This window comes from Dipodomys spectabilis, unplaced genomic scaffold (assembly GCF_019054845.1).
Source record: "Dipodomys spectabilis isolate Male_0828 unplaced genomic scaffold, ASM1905484v1 ptg000234l, whole genome shotgun sequence".
Classification (NCBI taxonomy): domain Eukaryota; kingdom Metazoa; phylum Chordata; class Mammalia; order Rodentia; family Heteromyidae; genus Dipodomys; species Dipodomys spectabilis.
In genome coordinates, this window is record NW_024870911.1 from 10,845,850 (window position 1) to 10,864,022 (window position 18,173).

Sequence of the window (18,173 nt, forward strand, 5' to 3'; positions counted from 1 at the left end):
ATTTCTTAATGCTGTAATATGTAACTTAAGACAAGATGGAGATATGGTGAGAAGCAAAAAAATCACAGGCAAGGAGAGCATGAGGCAGGGAAAGGGTGCATCGATAGCCTGTTTCAGACTCATTCAGGCTTTCTTAGCTTCAGCACATTCTGACAGAGCAGCCTTGGGAAGCAATTAACAGGCTGGATCTGTTGCTTAGAAGAGATATTTAGAGTCAGCACTAAAGAGTTTGGATGCTGAAGGCAATGGTTTAAAGCTGCCTATGACCCATCTTATAGTAAGAAAAGAAGAGAGCATGGATCGAAGAATTGTAACGAGCATGGATAGAATTGTAACGATAAAAAAGTTAAAGGACAAGAAGCAGTCTAAGCAGGAAAAGACTGAGCAAACAGTAGAAATGGTGGGAAACAGTGTGTCATGAGAACCAAATGTTTTGAGAACCCTGACCTGATGGGTAGCCAAGGGAGTGTGGGATATGTGTATTCAGCATTCCTTTCATGTTGGACAGTTTAATGCCTAGTTGTCTGACCTGCAACCAGAAGACTCCTCACAGGAGAGACTGACTTCCATCGCCAGAGCTCTGAAGCTCTTGTGTGGCACCTGAGCAGTTTACGCTTGTGATAGGTAATAGATAGATAGATAGATAGATAGATAGATAGATAGATAGATAGATAGATAGATAGATAGATAGATAGATAGATAGATAGATAGATAGATAGCCTAGTCCTCATATTGGGACTCATCTTTTAATTCCCTCAGCATCTTGGGGGAAACTAGGCCTGGGGCAGCCCCTAGGTCTTCAGTTTCGAAACACTGAAGTGCATCATAGCAGTAGTGCCTAAATTCAAGTATGTTCATCAACAGATCTTGGGTGGAGAAGGGCTCCTGAATTGGGGCAGCCCTCTCTTCCAGGGCCACACCAGACAGGGATGAAGAGTCAATGGAGGTAGCTACACACTAGTGGCTCACACCAGTAGTCCTCGCTACTCTGGAAGCTGACATGTGAGAATCACAGTTCGAAGAAGTCAGCTGGGTCAGGAAAGTCTGTGAGACTCTTATCTCCAGTTAACCACCAAAAAAAGCCAGAAATAGAAGTGTGACTTGATCAAAAAAGCCAAGTGAGAGCAAGAAGCTAAGTTCAAGCCCCAGTACAGGCATGTACACATGCACACACACACACACACACACACACACACACACACACACACACACACACAGAAAGGCTATAACTCTCAGTTTATGCTGCTTAGGGAATAGAGCATGGGTAACTTCAAGTCCCAGGGCAAATGTCTGAATGGCCTATTTAAGGAAGTGGCAGGAAAAGCAGGGGTACACAACCTATCCATAAAAACAGATGTCAGTAAGTTATTAGTTATTACCCTAGCTAGCCATCAGCTAGGACTTTGCCACCTTTGCTATATCACATTCCTGACATAGCAAGAGTTAAAGGACCAGTATGTGTCCAGAGCAGCAAATACTAAAGGCCAAGGAGGCTGAGCCTCAAGATTGTTCTGAGATTTGACAGTGGGGTCATCTACCATTATACAAATGACCAACCCTAGATCTTAGAGATGGAGAGAATGAAGTCAAGAGTAGGGGTAAAATGTAAGGGGTTTTCAGAAGTGTCATTGGTAAAGGAATGAGCACATTCAAAGGCTGAGGAGGGAGCTAGCTCACATTAAGCCAGGTAGTTCGGAGTCATGCTGAGAGCGGAGGCCTAGAATCAGCCAGGCTGCCTGGAATGCTGGAGAGTCCCTGATTTTATCAACTGCTTATTTGAGGCCAAACTCTTTAACATCTCAGTGTCTTGCTTTCTTCATCTGTACGCTGGAGGCAGAATTCAACCACCGCCCCACACTCCAAGGGCAAGGCAACCACTTAGCATGAGCACAGTCCTCGGCATAGAGACGGCAGAATGTGCCCTTGTCCTGCTTGTGAGGGGCTTGCACGGAGTGATTAGTGAGCCCACAGCCGTGTCTCAGTGTAGTCAGAGCAAGGAGGGGGACTTCTCTGCCTGGGGTATGACATTCAAAATCAATTGATTTGCCTCATGTGCTCTCTGGGCTTGGGGGATTATGGCTACAATCATAATTCCACATTGTCTCTCTATAATCTTCCAGGTTAATCATGTCCGGACAAGGGACTTTGACTGCTGCCTTGTGGTGCCTCTCATAGCGGAATCTGGAAATAAGCTGGACCTGGTTATTAGTAGAAACCCGCTGGCTTCCCAGAAGTCCATAGAGCAGCAGAGTCTACCTGGAGGAGACTGGAGTGAACAAAACAGTGCTTTCTTCCAGCAGCCTAGTCACAGTGGTAATCTAGAGACACGAGAGCCCACTAATACCTTATAGCAACACTTTTATAAAGCAAGACAAAAGACAATATCTACATGGTGCTAAAAAAAAAAAAATCCCTCTGAGATTTCTGTGACATTTGAAGCACAGATAATCATACGGCATTGACTACAAGCACAGGGGTCTTTTAAATCTCTCTCATGGCTCATGTTCACTCCCTTTTCAACTTGAAGAGGTTTCTTTTTTGGTGACCAATCACTATGGTAATAAGGTAGGCAATTCCATGCCAGGCCCAATGGTAGAGGAAAAAAAAAAAGAAAAAAGAAAAAAAAAAGGAAAAACAGAAAAACAGACCACCCCTCCCCATAAATTAACATCAAAGGAATATTTTTTACCAGTTCATCTATCACTTTTTACAAAAAGAAATGTCTGTTTAAAAAAAAAGAAAAATGTTCTCTTACGATAATTCCCTTAATTCACTTTGAAATCAGTTTCTTACTATGAAGTCATTCATGTAAGAACTTGAACAACATGGGTTTTCATGAAGCTGGCTCTGCTGGGGGCTTAGTACTGAGTAAGCTGCTTGGGACTGCTGTAATGGGAGGGGTCCAGGGGATAAAATTAAGCTATCTGAAAATGTTTCAGCAATGATGCACGTAGGAGACAATAATAGGTGGTGGTAAATGTTTTGCTCAAATATAGGAATGATTTTATCTAGATGTATACTATTCCCTATGCAACAAATTATCAAACAGGATATGTCTTGTGACCTGTTATTGTTTTTTAAGGACACATTTTTTAATAGCTAAAAATCGCTAATAATGAATTAGACTGTGTAGTAACACTGAAAATTAGTTCTACTATCCTATTTTTAAAATTCAAGACTAAGAATTTAAGAGAGAATGAAGAGTCTATTAAAAAGAGATTCATCTTAATGATAGGAAAATCATACTGCTTGACAAGTTTTGAACATGGGGAAGATGGAGGGGGTGTACAGCACATGTACTTAAAAATGACACTGGACCATCTTTTGTTCTGAGCCATGCCACTTACAGACACTGTAAATACATGTTCCACAAAATTCATTGCCAATTATGACCATCCCTCAAAGCAATAAATTGTGGCAGTTGCTTTTAATGTTCGTCAGCAACTGTTTTAATTTGTTCAGATATTTTGAATAGCTACGCTAATAACTATTATTTGGTAAATATAAAAAATAGATCTGTATATTGATGGTAGAATGTTGAAACAATTATTTTCCAAACATGTTCATTTTGGTCAATAAGTCAAACAATCACTTAGGCAAAGCGTTCAAACACTGTGTACTTTGTTTTAAGGAAGAAGTTCACCTTCTTGTGCAAAGAAATATATTATTTCAATCACATTTCAGAACCACCAGGGCAAGAAAGTATAGAGCAGAATCATGTTAAGGAAAAAAAAAAAGATCATGAGTCACTTAAATATGTATTTTTATTTGTAACAAACAAGTATTAAACTGTAAAGTATTTTTGTACAAATTTAATACTTTAATAGCATGGTATTTATCGTCTATGTATGGTTTTGGGGAATTCAAAATGTTGCAAATATTTGTATGGGGAAAAAAAGATCCCTCTACCAAATGGAATAAACAGTGATTTTAAAAAGCAAAAAAAAAAAATGCATCTATGGTGCATTGAATACATTTTTGTGTTCTAGCTTGAATCCTATAGAATGTTCTGAAGTGGAAGGGTTTACCAGAACCTTTAAAAAGCATTATGAACAAATGGGTTGACCATGAACTTTAAAGTCACAGTTAGATTTGGAAGCCAGATTAACTACCTGTAACACTGAGGGCTATATTTGCACTATAGGACTGTTGGAGGAGTAAGGGAGCAGTATGTGAAAATGGCTAAAAACATCTGCACATAGGAACCCTTCCAAGTGGTAAAACATTGTAACTTAAGGATCATAAGATCTGCCTTCACAGAAAACTACACATACTATATGAGGTACATTTATATTAACTATTAAAATTGTAAACTTTGTGTTATTATTAAAAAAACAATCATACCTATAGTCCCTGGCACAAGCCCTTAGAGTCACATTCATTTTTACACAGTTGCATTCTGGATGCACAAGGTTACATGGGAGAATATATGTTCTTTTCAGTAGCCCAGGGAAATTCCTCCAAAATAAACCACATTATAGGATATAAAATAGGGCTTCACAAATACAAAAACAATAGAATCTCTTGTATATTAACATATCATGATGTAATCTGAAATTAGAAGTGCAACTAAAATATGGAAGTGAATAATACATATGGAAAGTGAATAATATACATCCTTCCATTGAAGAAATTGGGAGGAAATTTCTAAAATTTTCAGAGCCAAATGAAAATGAAAATATACCTTACCAGAATCTGTGTGATATAGCACATAGATATAGCAGGTCTAACAAGGGAAGTTTATAGCCATGAGTGCCTATGGTAAAGATAAATACAAAAGAGAGCTCTTAAACAAATAACTTCATGATTTAATGATGTACTTCAAGGTATTAGCCAAAACCAAAATTAGTAGATGAAAAAAAAAGTATAAAGCTCAAGATAGAAAGTAATGAAATAAGAAACTCAAAAATCCATACAAAGGATCAATATAACAGTTGGTTAGATTAACAAATGCTTAATCAAACTAATCAAAAGAAAGAGAAGACATACACAAATTAATAAGAGTCAAGATGGGAAGGGGGATTTAAAATATACCACTGAAATCAGAGGATGATTATGGAATATTTTTAAATTTTATATTCCAAAATGTTAGAAAATACAGAAAAAAATATAAATTTCCAGACACATAGGACTTACCAAAATTGAACTGAGATAGTATAAACAACCTAAACAGATCTTTAACAAGCAATGGTACTGAAGCAATAATAATGAACATCCCAATAAAAAAAAATGTTCAGGACCAAATAGGTTAACTGCTGACTTCTACCGAATCTTTAAAGAACACTGATGACCCTCAAACTATTCTATAAAATAGCAAGGGAAGGAATTCCAAATGCATACTACAAAACCAGTATTACTCTGATACCAAAACAAGACAGGAATACAAAAACATTTTTAAAAGGATGGAGGAAAAGACAAAAGGAAGAAAGGAGGGAGAAAGGGAGGTGAGGACTTACTTTCCAAATGAACATAGAAAAAAAATCTCAATAAAATGCTTGCAGACCAAGTTAAACAATACATTAAAAAGGTTATATATTAGCTGGGAATGTGGCTTAGTGGTAGAGTGATTGCTTAGCATGCATGAAGCCCTGGGTTGGATTCTTCAATACCACATAAACATAAAAAGCTGGAAGTGGTGCTGTTGCTTAAGTGGTAGAGTGCTAGCCTTGAGCACAGAGAGAGAGGATCAGGGACAGTGCCCAGGGCCTGAGTTTAAGCCCCAGGACCAGCAAAAAAAAAAGTCATATACCATGATTAAGTGGGTTTCATTCCATGAATACAAGGATGTTTCCATATATGCCTCAGTAAATGTAAAACAGTATAAAAACAGAACCAAAGGCAAAAGTCACATTATCACTTCAACAGATGCAGAAAGGGGCTTTGATAAAATTAAGCATCACTTCATTATAAAAGCCCTGAAGAAAGAACAGAAAGAGCACATCTCATCATACTGAAAGACACATGATAACCCTTCAGCCAGCATTATACTCAACGTGGGGAAAAGGAGACTATTGCCTCTAAACTCAGGAGCAAGGCAAGAGTGTCTATTCTCTCCACTTATTCACTGTTGTGTTAAAATTCCTAGCCAGAGCAATAAAGCAAGAGAAGGAAATAAAAGGGATAAAAATAGGAAGAAGTAAAAAAAAAAAAAATAGGAAGAAGTATATGCTGGGCATATGAGCTCATACCTGTAATCCTAGCTACTCAGGAGGCTGAGATCTGAGGATCACGGTTCAAAGCCAGCAGGGGCAAGAAAGTCCATGAGACTCTAATCTCCAATTAACCACTCAGAAAACCAGAAGTGACACTGTGGCTCAAGTGGTAGTAGAGTGGTAGCCCTGAGCTGAAGAGCTGAGGGGCAGCACCCAGGCCCAGAGTTCAAACGCCATGACAGAATTTTAAAAAAGGAAGTTACATTATCTCTATTTGCAGATGATATGTATCTGTACTAAAAGATCCCACAGACTCCATCAAAAACTTCTTAAATATGATAAACACTTTTGGCAAAGTAGTAGGATACAAAAATCAACCTATCAGTAGCTTTTCTACAGACCAGTAATGAGCATGCTGAGAAAGAAATACAATCTCATTCATAACAGCACCAAAAAAAAAAAAACCAAAGAAATAAAATACCTAGAAATAAGAAAAATAAAATTACATAACTTATAGGAATAGAAGGAATTGGGTGTCATCATATTGAGTGAAATAAGCCAAGCTCAGAAAGCTAACCATTACACATGTTTTGCTCAGATCTAAAATATGATGATAATGGGGCATGAGTGCCCTGCGGCCAGCAGCCAGTGGGATGAGTATTCAGAAGAGGGCTCTGGGAGTGGGGAGAGGATCAAAGAACTTTACACATAAGAGAGCATGATAAAACCCACCAAATACTCTTTGAAAAAAGAGGGAGAGAGGAGTTCTATAGTGAAAACTATAAAACACTGAAGAAAGAAATTGAACACTAAACGATACAGGTTCATGAATCAGCAGAATGAATGTGAAACTGCACGTATATAAAGGCAAGTATATAAAGCCAAAGTACATTAGTGGTTGTTGAAGAGTAGGAGATTATGGATAAAAAGGATGCAGATTTGGGGAGAGGAAGACATGAACTATCCTAAAATTAACTGTGATGACTACTGCACAATTGAGTGAATATACTATTTAATACACTCGTAATGGTATGAACTGCCTATAAATCACATCTCCACTAATCTGTTAAAAAACAACAACACTAAGGTAACAAGTACATTTTTCCTTCACTTTTCCTTTTACTATTTGTCCTCATTAATTATGTTTCATAAGAATATACACTCAATTAAAATATCTATTTCTCAGACTGAGTCTGGAAAGTCCAATACAGACACACCTGAATACAATATTGCAAGAAAAGCAGTCACAAAAAACTTTTGGTTTACCAGTGCATACTGAAGTTATTTTTAGAACTTGAGGATGTGGCTCAGTAGTAGTCTTTGTCTAACAAGCTAGGTTCAATATTAAACACCACCACCACCACCTCACACACATACAGAGTTATATTTATACTCTATTAGCAATTTAGGTGTATAATCGCATCTGATTTAAAAACAAATTCATATACTTTCATTTTAAAATACTTTATTGCTGTCAACCACTGGTGGCTCATGCCTGTAATCCTAGCCACACAGGAGGTTGAGTGCTAAGGATCACAACTGAAAGCCAACCCAGACAGAAAAGTGTCTAAACTCTGATTTCCAATTAATCATCCCCCCCAAAAAAACAAACACAAACAACAACAACAACAAACGGCCAAAGAGGAGTTGTGATTCTACTGGAGGAGTACCAGCCTTGAGCAAAAAAAAAAAAAAAAAGATAATAAATACACAGTGCCCAGTCCCTGAATTCAAGCTCCAGTATTGGCACACACACAAAACAACTACCACTACCACCACCAACAAAAAAATCTTTATTGCTAAAAACTTAGATGTCTAACCCTGTGCTCCCCACAGGGTTGCTACAAAATTTCAACTGTGTATTGCACAACACCTGACACCTGAGAGGTACAATAAATCAAAGCATGCCTATCTCAGGGTGTTGGCATCTGGCATCCTGGTTGGTCATGTTAGAAGAAGCTGCACTTGCTTTTATTGGGATGCCACTCACAATAACTAGCCACTCATGACCTAAACACCCTTCCTTAGGTCTCCCCACCCAACCCTGTTGCATTTGGGGACAAATGTCCAACACATATTCAAATCATAGCACCATGTAACCACATACATTTAAAAATCAGTTTGTTTTTTTAATTTTTTTGTTGTGGGGCTTGAACTCTGGGCCTGGGCGCTGTCCCGCAGCTCTTCAGCTCAAGGTGAGCACTTTACTACTTGAGCCACAGTGCCACTTCCAGTTTTCTGGTGGTTTCTTGAAGATAAGAGTCTCATGGGCTTTCCTGCGCAGGCTGACTTTGAACCATGATCTTCAGATCTCAGCCTCCTGAGTAGCTAGGATTATAGACATGAGCCACTAATGCCTGGTAAAATCAGTTTTTCTTAAAATGGGAGACATCCAAATCAATGTACTCCCAACTGGGAAGGCATTGGAAGTGTTCCAGGTGTGCTATGCCCCAGCAGCAGTGATGAAGTAACAACCTGAAAATGACATCTCTGCAGAAGACAAGATGTCCTTGATCATGTGTCCATAATACCAGTAGATGCAATTATGGCTTATCTTTGTCACTGATTCAATCCATTGATAAAGATACCCAACCATGATTGTGGGAGTAATAAGGCATGAATCCTAAAAACCATAATGCTTTTATAAAAGTACCAGGTCTTTCAAAATATATGTATCTTCTCTCATAATTATGTCCAATGCTACAAGTTCTCATGATGACAGATGAAATCATTAATGTCTCCTCTGACCAAGTACATTTAAAGTATCTTTGAGCCTGAAACTTTGAAGCCAAAAGTAGTATGCTGATCAATCTGCAGTAAATCTTTCGTTGTCATGTTTTCTTGTGTTTTGGGAGAGTCTTGTTACATTGTCCAGCTGGCCACAAACTCAATCCTTCTGCCTCAGACTCAGGATTACAGGTGGGAACCACCAACCTCATTTTATTAAGTTTCTTGACTATTTGTGGGTTTAAAAAGTTGCCTAGGGGTTAAATTATTTAGTCTTAAATTCTGAAGTCTAGATGACACTTGTGGAGATGATTCTTCTACCTGTTACAAAAATAAAAATAAAATTAATGTTATAAAAATATAATGTCTACCCTAAATAACTCTATACCTTCTGACTATTTCTAAAGAAGAAAGAAGACCTTTCTCCCAGCTCTTGCAAGTTATGAGCAACCAGTTCATTGGCTGCCAGCTCCTCAGAGCATCAAGTCTACTTTTGCTCACTGTGGTACCCCAGAACTCTACACAGCAATTTCAATGAATAAGTGCAGTCATCTGACTTCAAAGACTTCACTGTAACTCAGCAGTCCAGTTCAAAATGAAAAAAATGAATGTCTGTTCCTCTAATACTAAGAACTCCAAAGCCAGGCACCAGTAGCTCACACCTCTAATCCTATCTATTCCGAAGGCTGAGATCTGAGGATCATGATTCAAAGCCAGCATGGGCAGGAAAAGTCTCTGAGACTTTTTATCTCCAAAAAGCTGGAAATGGAGTTGTGGCTCAGTGGTAGAGCATTAATCCCTTAAGAAGAAAAGCTTGAGGACCATGCTCAGTCTCTGAGTTCAAGTCCCAGGACTGGCACAAAGCAAAACAAAACCAAAAAAGGCATGAAAGTTTTCACTTAGAAGAGTTCAGTCATGTACCACATGACATTTAGTCAATGACGAAAAACCATAGATACAGTGAGGTCACCTAAGGTTATAACAGCACTGAAAAATTCATGTTGTCTACTTGCAAGAGTGAGGACCATTTGCTGCCAAAGGTCACTTGGATATTTATAACATCTTTTGAGGGCCACACAAAATTATAATACAGGCAGATGGCCATAGGCAGCTGACAAGAAGCTTAAGAAGAAGCTATGTGTCTGTCCTATCATGGGCCTTCCACAGCTTGATAGATGGGGAATAAAAAGATGCCCCCCACCTCTGGCCTCATGCCTAATGCAATTCAATTCTCCTATGTGGTGATGCTGGTATAAACAAACATACTGTTGGTATTATATATGTTACTACCTTATGCACCTACTATAATTATTTTAAAGCATACTTAAACTTTTGTAGCTGGGCACCAGTGGGTCATGCCTATAATCCTAGCTACTCAGGAGGCTGAGATCTGAGGAATGAGGTTCAAAGCTAACCCAGGCAGACAAATCTGGGAGACTTCAATTAAGCACCAAAAAGACAGAATGAAAGGATGGTTCAGTGACAAAGTGCCAGAATTGTACAAGAAAGCCAAATGAGAGAATGAGGCCCAGAGTATAAGCCCAAGTACCAGAACACACACACATACACAAGTTCTCATGCTTTTCTCACCTTAAGCAATAATACTGTCATTCCCTAAATTGTTTTAACCAGAAATTTAGATCATTCGAGGTCATTATCTTACCCTTTTATATCACTCAGCAAGTTGTACAGGCTCCAGCTCCAAAATGCAAGAGCCCAAAAGAAAGAGATAAGGAAAGGTGTGATTCACTTCAGTGAACTAGGACACCAGCTGAAAAAAACAGTGGGAAATGGAATAATGCTGGGAAATCTGGAATCAAATGAAGAAAGGCCTCAAATACCAGGTGTGGTCACAAAGGATCAGAGCCACTGATGGCTTTTAAACAAGGGATGTGCTGAGCACCCAAGGTTCATGATCAGACAGTGTATGTGGTATATTAGGAGACCAGGAACAAAGCAGGGAAAAATCTGCCAAAACAATGAGAGAAGGATCTAAAACAGGGAAGATTACATGGAATTAGAAAACAAAACAACAACAAAAAGCCCTGGGGACCATGTTACCTGGGGATAGAGAACAGAGGCCAACTTGACTCCAAAACTTCCAAGTTACAGAACTAGATGAGGGGTGATGAAGGTGGGGAAATGTGAAGTGAGAGTGAGATGTCGGATTGTGATTCCAGAAAGGTCGATCTCTGGGATCAGATGTAAGTGAGGATATGGGTTCATTAACTAGGTCAGTGTCAGAGCGGTTCATGAGTCACCAACTCATGTCTAGAGCTGGCTGTCTATACTGCAGGCAGTCAGCACACAGAACTGTCAGTCACTGATCTCCAAGTTCCCAGCACCTGGGAGGCAGTAGGAGATGAGACTTTCTTGAAGGAATCACTCTGGCAAAAGGGTGAGGGATGGCAGACACTGGAAGTATAGGTATGTTCTCCAACGAAAGAACAGATTTGGGGAGATTCCAGTTAAGAGGATGGGCAGGAGAACAAGAGTGAGAAAACGGAGAGGACACTATGAGCCTCTAAACCCAAGGGCAGTAGCAGTTAAGACTTTTTATGTTGGGCCGGGAATGTGGCTTAGTAGTGGAGTGCTGCTTGCCTAGCACGCACGAAGTCCTGGGTTCGATTCCTCAGTACACGTACACCAAAAAAGCCAGAAGTGGTGCTGTGGCTCAAGTGGTAGAGTGCTAGCATTGAGCAAAAGAAACTCTAGGACAGTGCTCAGGTCCTGAGTTCAAGCCCCAAGACTGGCCAAAAACAACGTTAAACGTTCGAAGGAAAGTCAAGCACAAGATTTAAGAAAAGATCCCTAGAATTGCAAGAAGACAATCAGAACCAGCTTTTTCAAGGGAGTTGTGGAAAGAAAGGGAAAGAGGGTAGGGATGAAGAGAAGACAATGGAAGAAGGTACAAGGGAAGAAAGATAGCATTCTTCTGGAACATCTCCATCCACCAAGCAAGTTCATCAATCAATCCAATCAATCAGTCAAGGCTGCCCACAGCAGCAAGGGGGAAACAGTAAGGAAAGGGAAAACTTTGGCAGAGATGATAAACCACTTGTTTCTAACATCAGGCTACAATTGTTCAAGTCTGGGGAGACATAGTCGGCGAGATTTAAAGACACCAGCGCATGCGTGAACATCACTCCTACCATCAGAACTTTGCTTGGACTTTCGCAGATATTTGCCCCACTGGTTCTTTTGGAACCTCGAGATTGTACCAACTCCTCACATGCTTCCAAGTCATCAAGTGAGGGACAAGGCCATTCTGCAGCAAAGGCCAACGTCCCGTTCTTAGCTGGAGAAGCCCTGTTCCTGGTGTCGACACTGGTGGCAGTGTTGGCGATGGCTGGAGGGACGCGGGGTACTGAAGGCTGTGTGCCAGGTCCTGCCCCGTCTCCACAGCAACTCGACTGGGAAGCAGAATCTGCTGGAGCCTCAGGGCTGTCGCTGAGCTTATTTTGCAAGAAATGTTTTAACCGAGTCTTCCTGGGAAGATTGGGTTTCCTGATTGCGCTGAGGAGCTGAGACCCTTCCGCGATGACGTAGACTCTGCGGCGGCCTCTGGTCACTGCTGTGTAGACGTGCTGCCAATGCTGGCGACCTGCCTTGCCCACCACGTACACCACCGTGTCTTCCTCCGAGCCCTGAAGGCAGCAGCACAGGGTAAGACTTGGCACATGGGACAGAGGTTAAGTCCTCACAGCGCTCTGCCACTATTCTATCTGGACAAAGCATTTATAGCCATCCACCTATGGGATTGTTACTCATTTCGCAACTCACGTTGGCTAAACATGAGGCTAAGCCCACATCTCACAGGTCTGTAACTGGCCTATGGAAACTCAGCAACCAACCTGAAAGATTTCAGAGGATGCTCAATTTTCCCCAACCAAAAACTATGAACTGACTATAGGGCTTCTTATGTACAAATGTGTTATTCTAGTATATATAGATATATGCACATGTGACTTTTCAAATATCAAAGATGCTTTAAAATATAACAAAAATTTAAAATATAAAAAGTACATATGAAGAATGGTCATGATGGTACTGCATAATAAAATCCCATCCAAGAAAGAATACAAAAAAACCTTAATATGTAACATAAAAGCAAAGTCAATTCAAAAAAGGAAGAAGTTAAGCCGGGCGCAGGTGGCTCACACCTGTAATCCTAGCTACTCAGGAGGCTGAGATCTGAGGATCACAGTTCAAAGCCAGCCCGGGCAGGTAAGTCCGTGAGACTCATCTCCAATAAAGCACTAGAAAACCGAAGTGGTGCTGTGGCTCAAGCAGTAGAGCGTTCGCCTTGAGCTAAAGAGCTGAGGGATAGTGCCCAAGCCCTGAGTTCAAGCCCCACGACCAACAACAACAACAACAAAAAAGGGCAGAAGTTCTAGTGAAATTTTAATTACACTCGCAGCTATGGCTCATACCTATGATCCTAGCTATTGAAGAGGCTGAGATCAAGAATTGAGGTTGGTCAGGCTAAGAAGTTTACAAGACTCCATCTCACCTAATAGCTGGTGCAGTGGTTACATGGCTGTTAGCCTAGCAATAAAGCAAACAAAATGGCTTGGTGAAGTACATGTGCCTGCTATCCCCAGTGATGTGGGGAAGCACACACAGGAGGCTGGCACCAGGCATAAAGCCAGAGCCTACTCCAAAACAACCAATACACAGCCAAGGACTGATAGCTCATGTCTGAAACCCTAGCTCCTCAGGAGGCTGATGTCTGAAGAGCTCAGTTTGAGGCCAGCCAGGGCAGAAAATTAGCCAGCAAAAAATTAGCCAGCAAAGAAGCCAGAACTGGAATGTGACTCAAGTGGTAAAGTGTCAACTATGAACCAAAGTTGAATGAGCGCAAGAGGCCCAGAGTTCAAGCCCCAGTTCAAGCACACACACACAAAAAAAAAAAAGTGAGGGGAGGGAGAGGCTTACAAAGTCAGCAGGAAAGCATAAGTTGGTTAAGAACTCTTATCCAAGCTTTCTAAATTAAATGTATATCACACTAAATCCCAACAAAGTGAGCGTACCAAAAAGAAAAGCAATTTCAGAAAGATAGAAACACAATGATACTATTTGTTGAAACCTTGGAAACAAAGCAAAGATTTCTGCACACTGGGCCTGTGATGCACCGCAAATAGGGCAGTCACTTCTGAGCAAAGTGGGAAGCAGGCCTGGAGCCGCTTGAGTGTCAAATTTAAAGGTGCTAAAAAAAAAAAAAAGCAACTCTGTAGAGCATTTGCCTAGTATGCACAGGCCTGGAGTCAATCCCCAGCACTGCAATAACAATATGTAATAACAGCAACAATAATTAAAAAGAAACAGAGCAAAGTACTCCCAGCTTGTTAAGCTATTTAAAGAGCACTCTTACCTGAAAGGTGTGGATAGTTCTGGCCCACGCATGTTTTATGTTACAGTATTTCATTAGCTTTCCAAAATCCACGGTTACTTCCAAGCCAGCCATATTACTTAGGGTCAAAAGTCTTCTCTTTCTGAAAGTTATATCAGTTACATCCTGTCACCAAAAACAAAGGAAACGTGTATGTCTTTAAATATGGACAGAGTCTATTTAAACTATTCCGCTACAGTTTCTTTGGTCTGAACATAAAACAGAAGCACCTCATAAGTAAAATACCATGTATGCCTATTACAACAGAATTTCCAGATGTGGAACTAGGAGGGTTGCTCAGCTGTAGAGAATGTGCTTAGCCATTAGAGGCCCTGAGTTTCAACCCCAGCACAAAAAGAGAGACAGAAAGGTTTAAAATGTATACTCAATTGAATATAGCCACACATTTTAATAAACTGGAAAGATATTTTCAGTCCTTAAGACCCTACAAAGTACTTTTTCTCACAGATTTCTTAAGCACTATAATTTGAAGCCAGCTGTGATGGCACATACCCACAAACATCAATAATCCTATCTGCTGGCCGGAGGAGGGAGATCCAGGGAATCGTGCTTCACAGTCAGCTTGGGCAAAGAATTATCAAGATCCTCTCTCAACCACCATCCTAGAAGGGGTGATTCATACCTGTAATCCCACCCAGCTAAGCAAGTAGGCCGATATAGGAAGTTCACAATCCAACGCTTGCCTCAGGCAAAATTATGGCCCAATCTAAAACATAACTAAAACAAAAAAAGACTGGCAACTCTGCCACTTTGGCTTGCCTAGCAAAACAAAAAGGGCTGGTATGTGACTTAAGTGTCATCTCTGTCACTCTGCATCAAAACCCTAATAATGGCAATTTTAAAATAAATTAGGGGGTTGGAGGTATGACTTAGTTGGTAGAGCAACAGCTGAGCAAAACACCAGGTACCAAGTGTGAGTTCTGGTCTCACAAGGTGTCTGCACCGTAACACACATGGCAACTACTCCCAGTTTCTTTATTTAAGCTGCAACTAAAAAGCTGGGTCTAGCTTTTGTTACTTAAGCACGTCCAACTGAAAGGAACATCATCCACCTCTCTTCTTAATTATGCTAGCATTATTCTAACACCAAAACCTAAGTCACTAGAGAAATTACAAACTAGTATTCATAAGGAACATGAATGTAAAAATCCTTGACAGAAAACATAGAACAAGAATGTCAACTCCAGTCTGATTCAATTTTGAGTTAATTCTAGGGCAAGAAAAACACCATAGCCCGGCTGGGAAGGTGGCTCAGTGGTAGAGCACTTGCCTTGCATGCATGAGCCCTGGGTTCGATTCCTCAGCACCACATAAGCAAAAAGAAAAAAAGCCGGAAGTAAGGTGCTGTGGCTCAAGTGGTAGCGTGCTAGCCTTGAGCTGAAGAGCTGAGGGACAGTGCCCAGTCCCAGAGTTCAGGCCCCACGACCGGACCCAAAAAAAAGAAAAGAAAAACACCATAGCCTCCTAAGGCCTACCTTCCTTATGAAGAATATTTCTCCATTGCACAGTCGAATTCCACTCTCAAGTTCATTCTTAGATTTAGCACAATAACGAGGAGTCCCACAAGGGCTGTCACCTCCAGCTCCTTGAGCATCACCTCCAGATTCTTGGTCGTGACTTTGCTGAGAACCAGAATCACTCTCAGGGAGCAAATCTGAGAGGTACGCATTCCTAGTACAACAGATTTTGTCACCAACTCCAAATATGAGTCTCCTCTTGTGGTCACTAGGTTACGAAGTGGTAACAGAGCAACATTTGTAAAGTTTGTATTTCATTATATTTAAACATCAACACATCAAATCCCATTCCAAATCACCCAATTATCTAATGCTCTACTTCCCTCCCTCCTTTCTTTCTTTTCTTTCTTTGCTTTCTCTTTTTTTCTTTTTTTTCCTTCCTTCTTTCCTTTTTCATTCTTGCTTGCTTGCTTTTGCCTGTCTGCTGTCCTTGAGCTTTTTTTGCTCAAAGCTCCACTTCCAGCTCTTTGATGGTTACTTAGAGATATGAGTATTATGGACTTTCCTGCTTGGGCTGGACTTGAACCGAGATTCTCAAATCTCAGCCTTCTGAGTAGCTAGAATTAGACATGAGCCACTGGTGCCCAATCTTTTCTACATTCCTGCCCTTTTGCTTACCATCCACAGAGGGAGGGGCTTTCTGACTAAACAAGTTCCTGCTGCTTAGGTTCTTGGAACTATGACATGCACATGGGAATTAGAGGAATTCTCCTTTGCTTCCCATGTATATCTTGGAGAAGCTGGAGGTTGCCAACTTGGAAACCACTAAGAAAATCTCATTCCTTATTTCTCTTCTTGTTCCACTCCCTAACAAAAAGTATATTATGACCAAAAAGTATATATGTGTATATGCACATATATGTGTATGCATATGTGTGTGCACATATATACAAATGCATACATAGGGCTGGGAAGATAGCTCAGTGGGAGAGTGCTTGCCTTGCATGCCTGAGGCCCTGGGTTCGATTCCTCAGCACCACTCAAGAAAAAAGCTGGAAGAGGTGCTGTGGCTTAAGTGGTAGAGCGCTAGCCTTGAGCTGAAGACAGCGCCCAGGCCCAGAGTTCAGGCCCCACGATCGGACCAAAAAAAAAAAAAAACAAATGCATATATATATATATACACACACACACATATATATGTTGTAACTGAAGAGACACAGATGAGAGAAAATGATTTTTCAATGTGGTAAGCTAAGTCAGTGCCAACATAAGACTAGGAAGGGATTATTCTCAAGTTCCGAGAGATGCTCACCGGATGAGGCGGCCTGTGTAATGCTTACAGCAACAGTCATTGATTAGGTCACAGTCCTGCCTGAAACACAAAAATGACACAAGTATTACACAATGACTTCATTATTATAATTATTAATTCATTTTATTATATTATTATATAATATATTATATATTATATTTATTTATTTTATTTATTATATTATTATTACTGTAGTGTGAGGGATTAAATCCACAGCCTTTTACATATTAGACAAGAGTTCTACCATTGGGCTATACCCCCAGCTGATATAATTTCAGACCCATATCTTCACATATACTATTGTCCCATTGATATTTAGTGTGAATTCCTAACGATAATATTTGGTGGAAAAAGTCCTGCTTATAAAGTGCCCTCTCTGTTGTCTAACAATGGGAAACTTCAAATTATGAATGAGAATTTTTTTGTATGCCAGTCCTGGGGCTTGAACTCAGGGTCTGGGTCTGAGCTGTTGTGCTCAAGGACAGCACTCTACCACTTGAGCCACAGTTCCCCTTCCAGCTTTTTGGTGATTAATTGGACATAAGAGTCTCACAGAGTTTCCTGTCTGGCTGGCTTTGAACTATGATCCTCAGATCTCAGCCACCTGAGAGCTAGGATTACAGGCATGAGCCACTGACACCCACCCAGCAGAAACAGGAATTAATAGTGATAAATTATAATTTTTTCAAATCCAAACAGTATATGCTACTAAATGAGATTTAATGCTGGATAAAAAAAGTTTAAAAAAAACATTATGAATGTTTTACCTTCTAAATGCAATGAATTGTGATGTTTCTGCTTTTTTAAAGTCACTTTCTTGGAGTAAAGTTTTAACTGCAGAATATAAATCTGGTAATTAAAGAGAAAAAGTTAACACAGAAAGTCATCATACTGTAACACTATTTCTATAGAGAAAGTAACTCAGAATTCCTGCTTGGAGATCTGGGAACAATATCCCACCAAATGGAACACAAGTTCACCATGGCAACCATCCCCTAAATCAGCCAGACCAATCAGAGAAATGGAGAGAAGCCTTGAAAGCATCTGTACTCAAGCGATCCCAATCTACCTCTGGCCAGGACCGCTCCAAGTCTGTATGTAATGAGCTCAGT

At 40.3% G+C, this 18,173-nt stretch overlaps 2 protein-coding genes across 9 annotated transcripts in view; one reads left to right on the forward strand and one right to left on the reverse strand.

Moving 5' to 3' along the window:
* Positions 1 to 5,591, forward strand: part of Grip1 (glutamate receptor interacting protein 1) — a 607,772-nt gene extending 602,181 nt beyond the window's left edge. For 5 of the 8 annotated variants that reach the window (XM_042699081.1, XM_042699083.1, XM_042699085.1 and 2 more), the window contains one exon: positions 2,121 to 2,351. In XM_042699081.1, the coding sequence (XP_042555015.1) occupies positions 2,121 to 2,351 (231 nt within the window). Of the gene's footprint in view, positions 1 to 2,120 lie in introns of all 8 variants that reach the window. The other 3 variants (XM_042699087.1, XM_042699082.1, XM_042699088.1) reach the window with 1 other exon arrangement.
* Positions 5,592 to 8,798: 3,207 nt separating this feature from the next.
* The window catches only part of Helb (DNA helicase B), a 30,331-nt gene continuing 20,956 nt past the window's right edge, over positions 8,799 to 18,173 (reverse strand). The window contains exons 8-13 of the mRNA XM_042699142.1: positions 17,829 to 17,910; positions 17,062 to 17,121; positions 15,768 to 16,017; positions 14,254 to 14,397; positions 12,032 to 12,526; positions 8,799 to 9,200 (exon numbers count right to left, since the gene is read on the reverse strand). Coding sequence (XP_042555076.1) covers positions 9,096 to 9,200; positions 12,032 to 12,526; positions 14,254 to 14,397; positions 15,768 to 16,017; positions 17,062 to 17,121; positions 17,829 to 17,910 — 1,136 coding nt within the window. The 3' untranslated portion in view covers positions 8,799 to 9,095. The remainder of the gene's footprint in view (positions 9,201 to 12,031; positions 12,527 to 14,253; positions 14,398 to 15,767; positions 16,018 to 17,061; positions 17,122 to 17,828; positions 17,911 to 18,173) is intronic.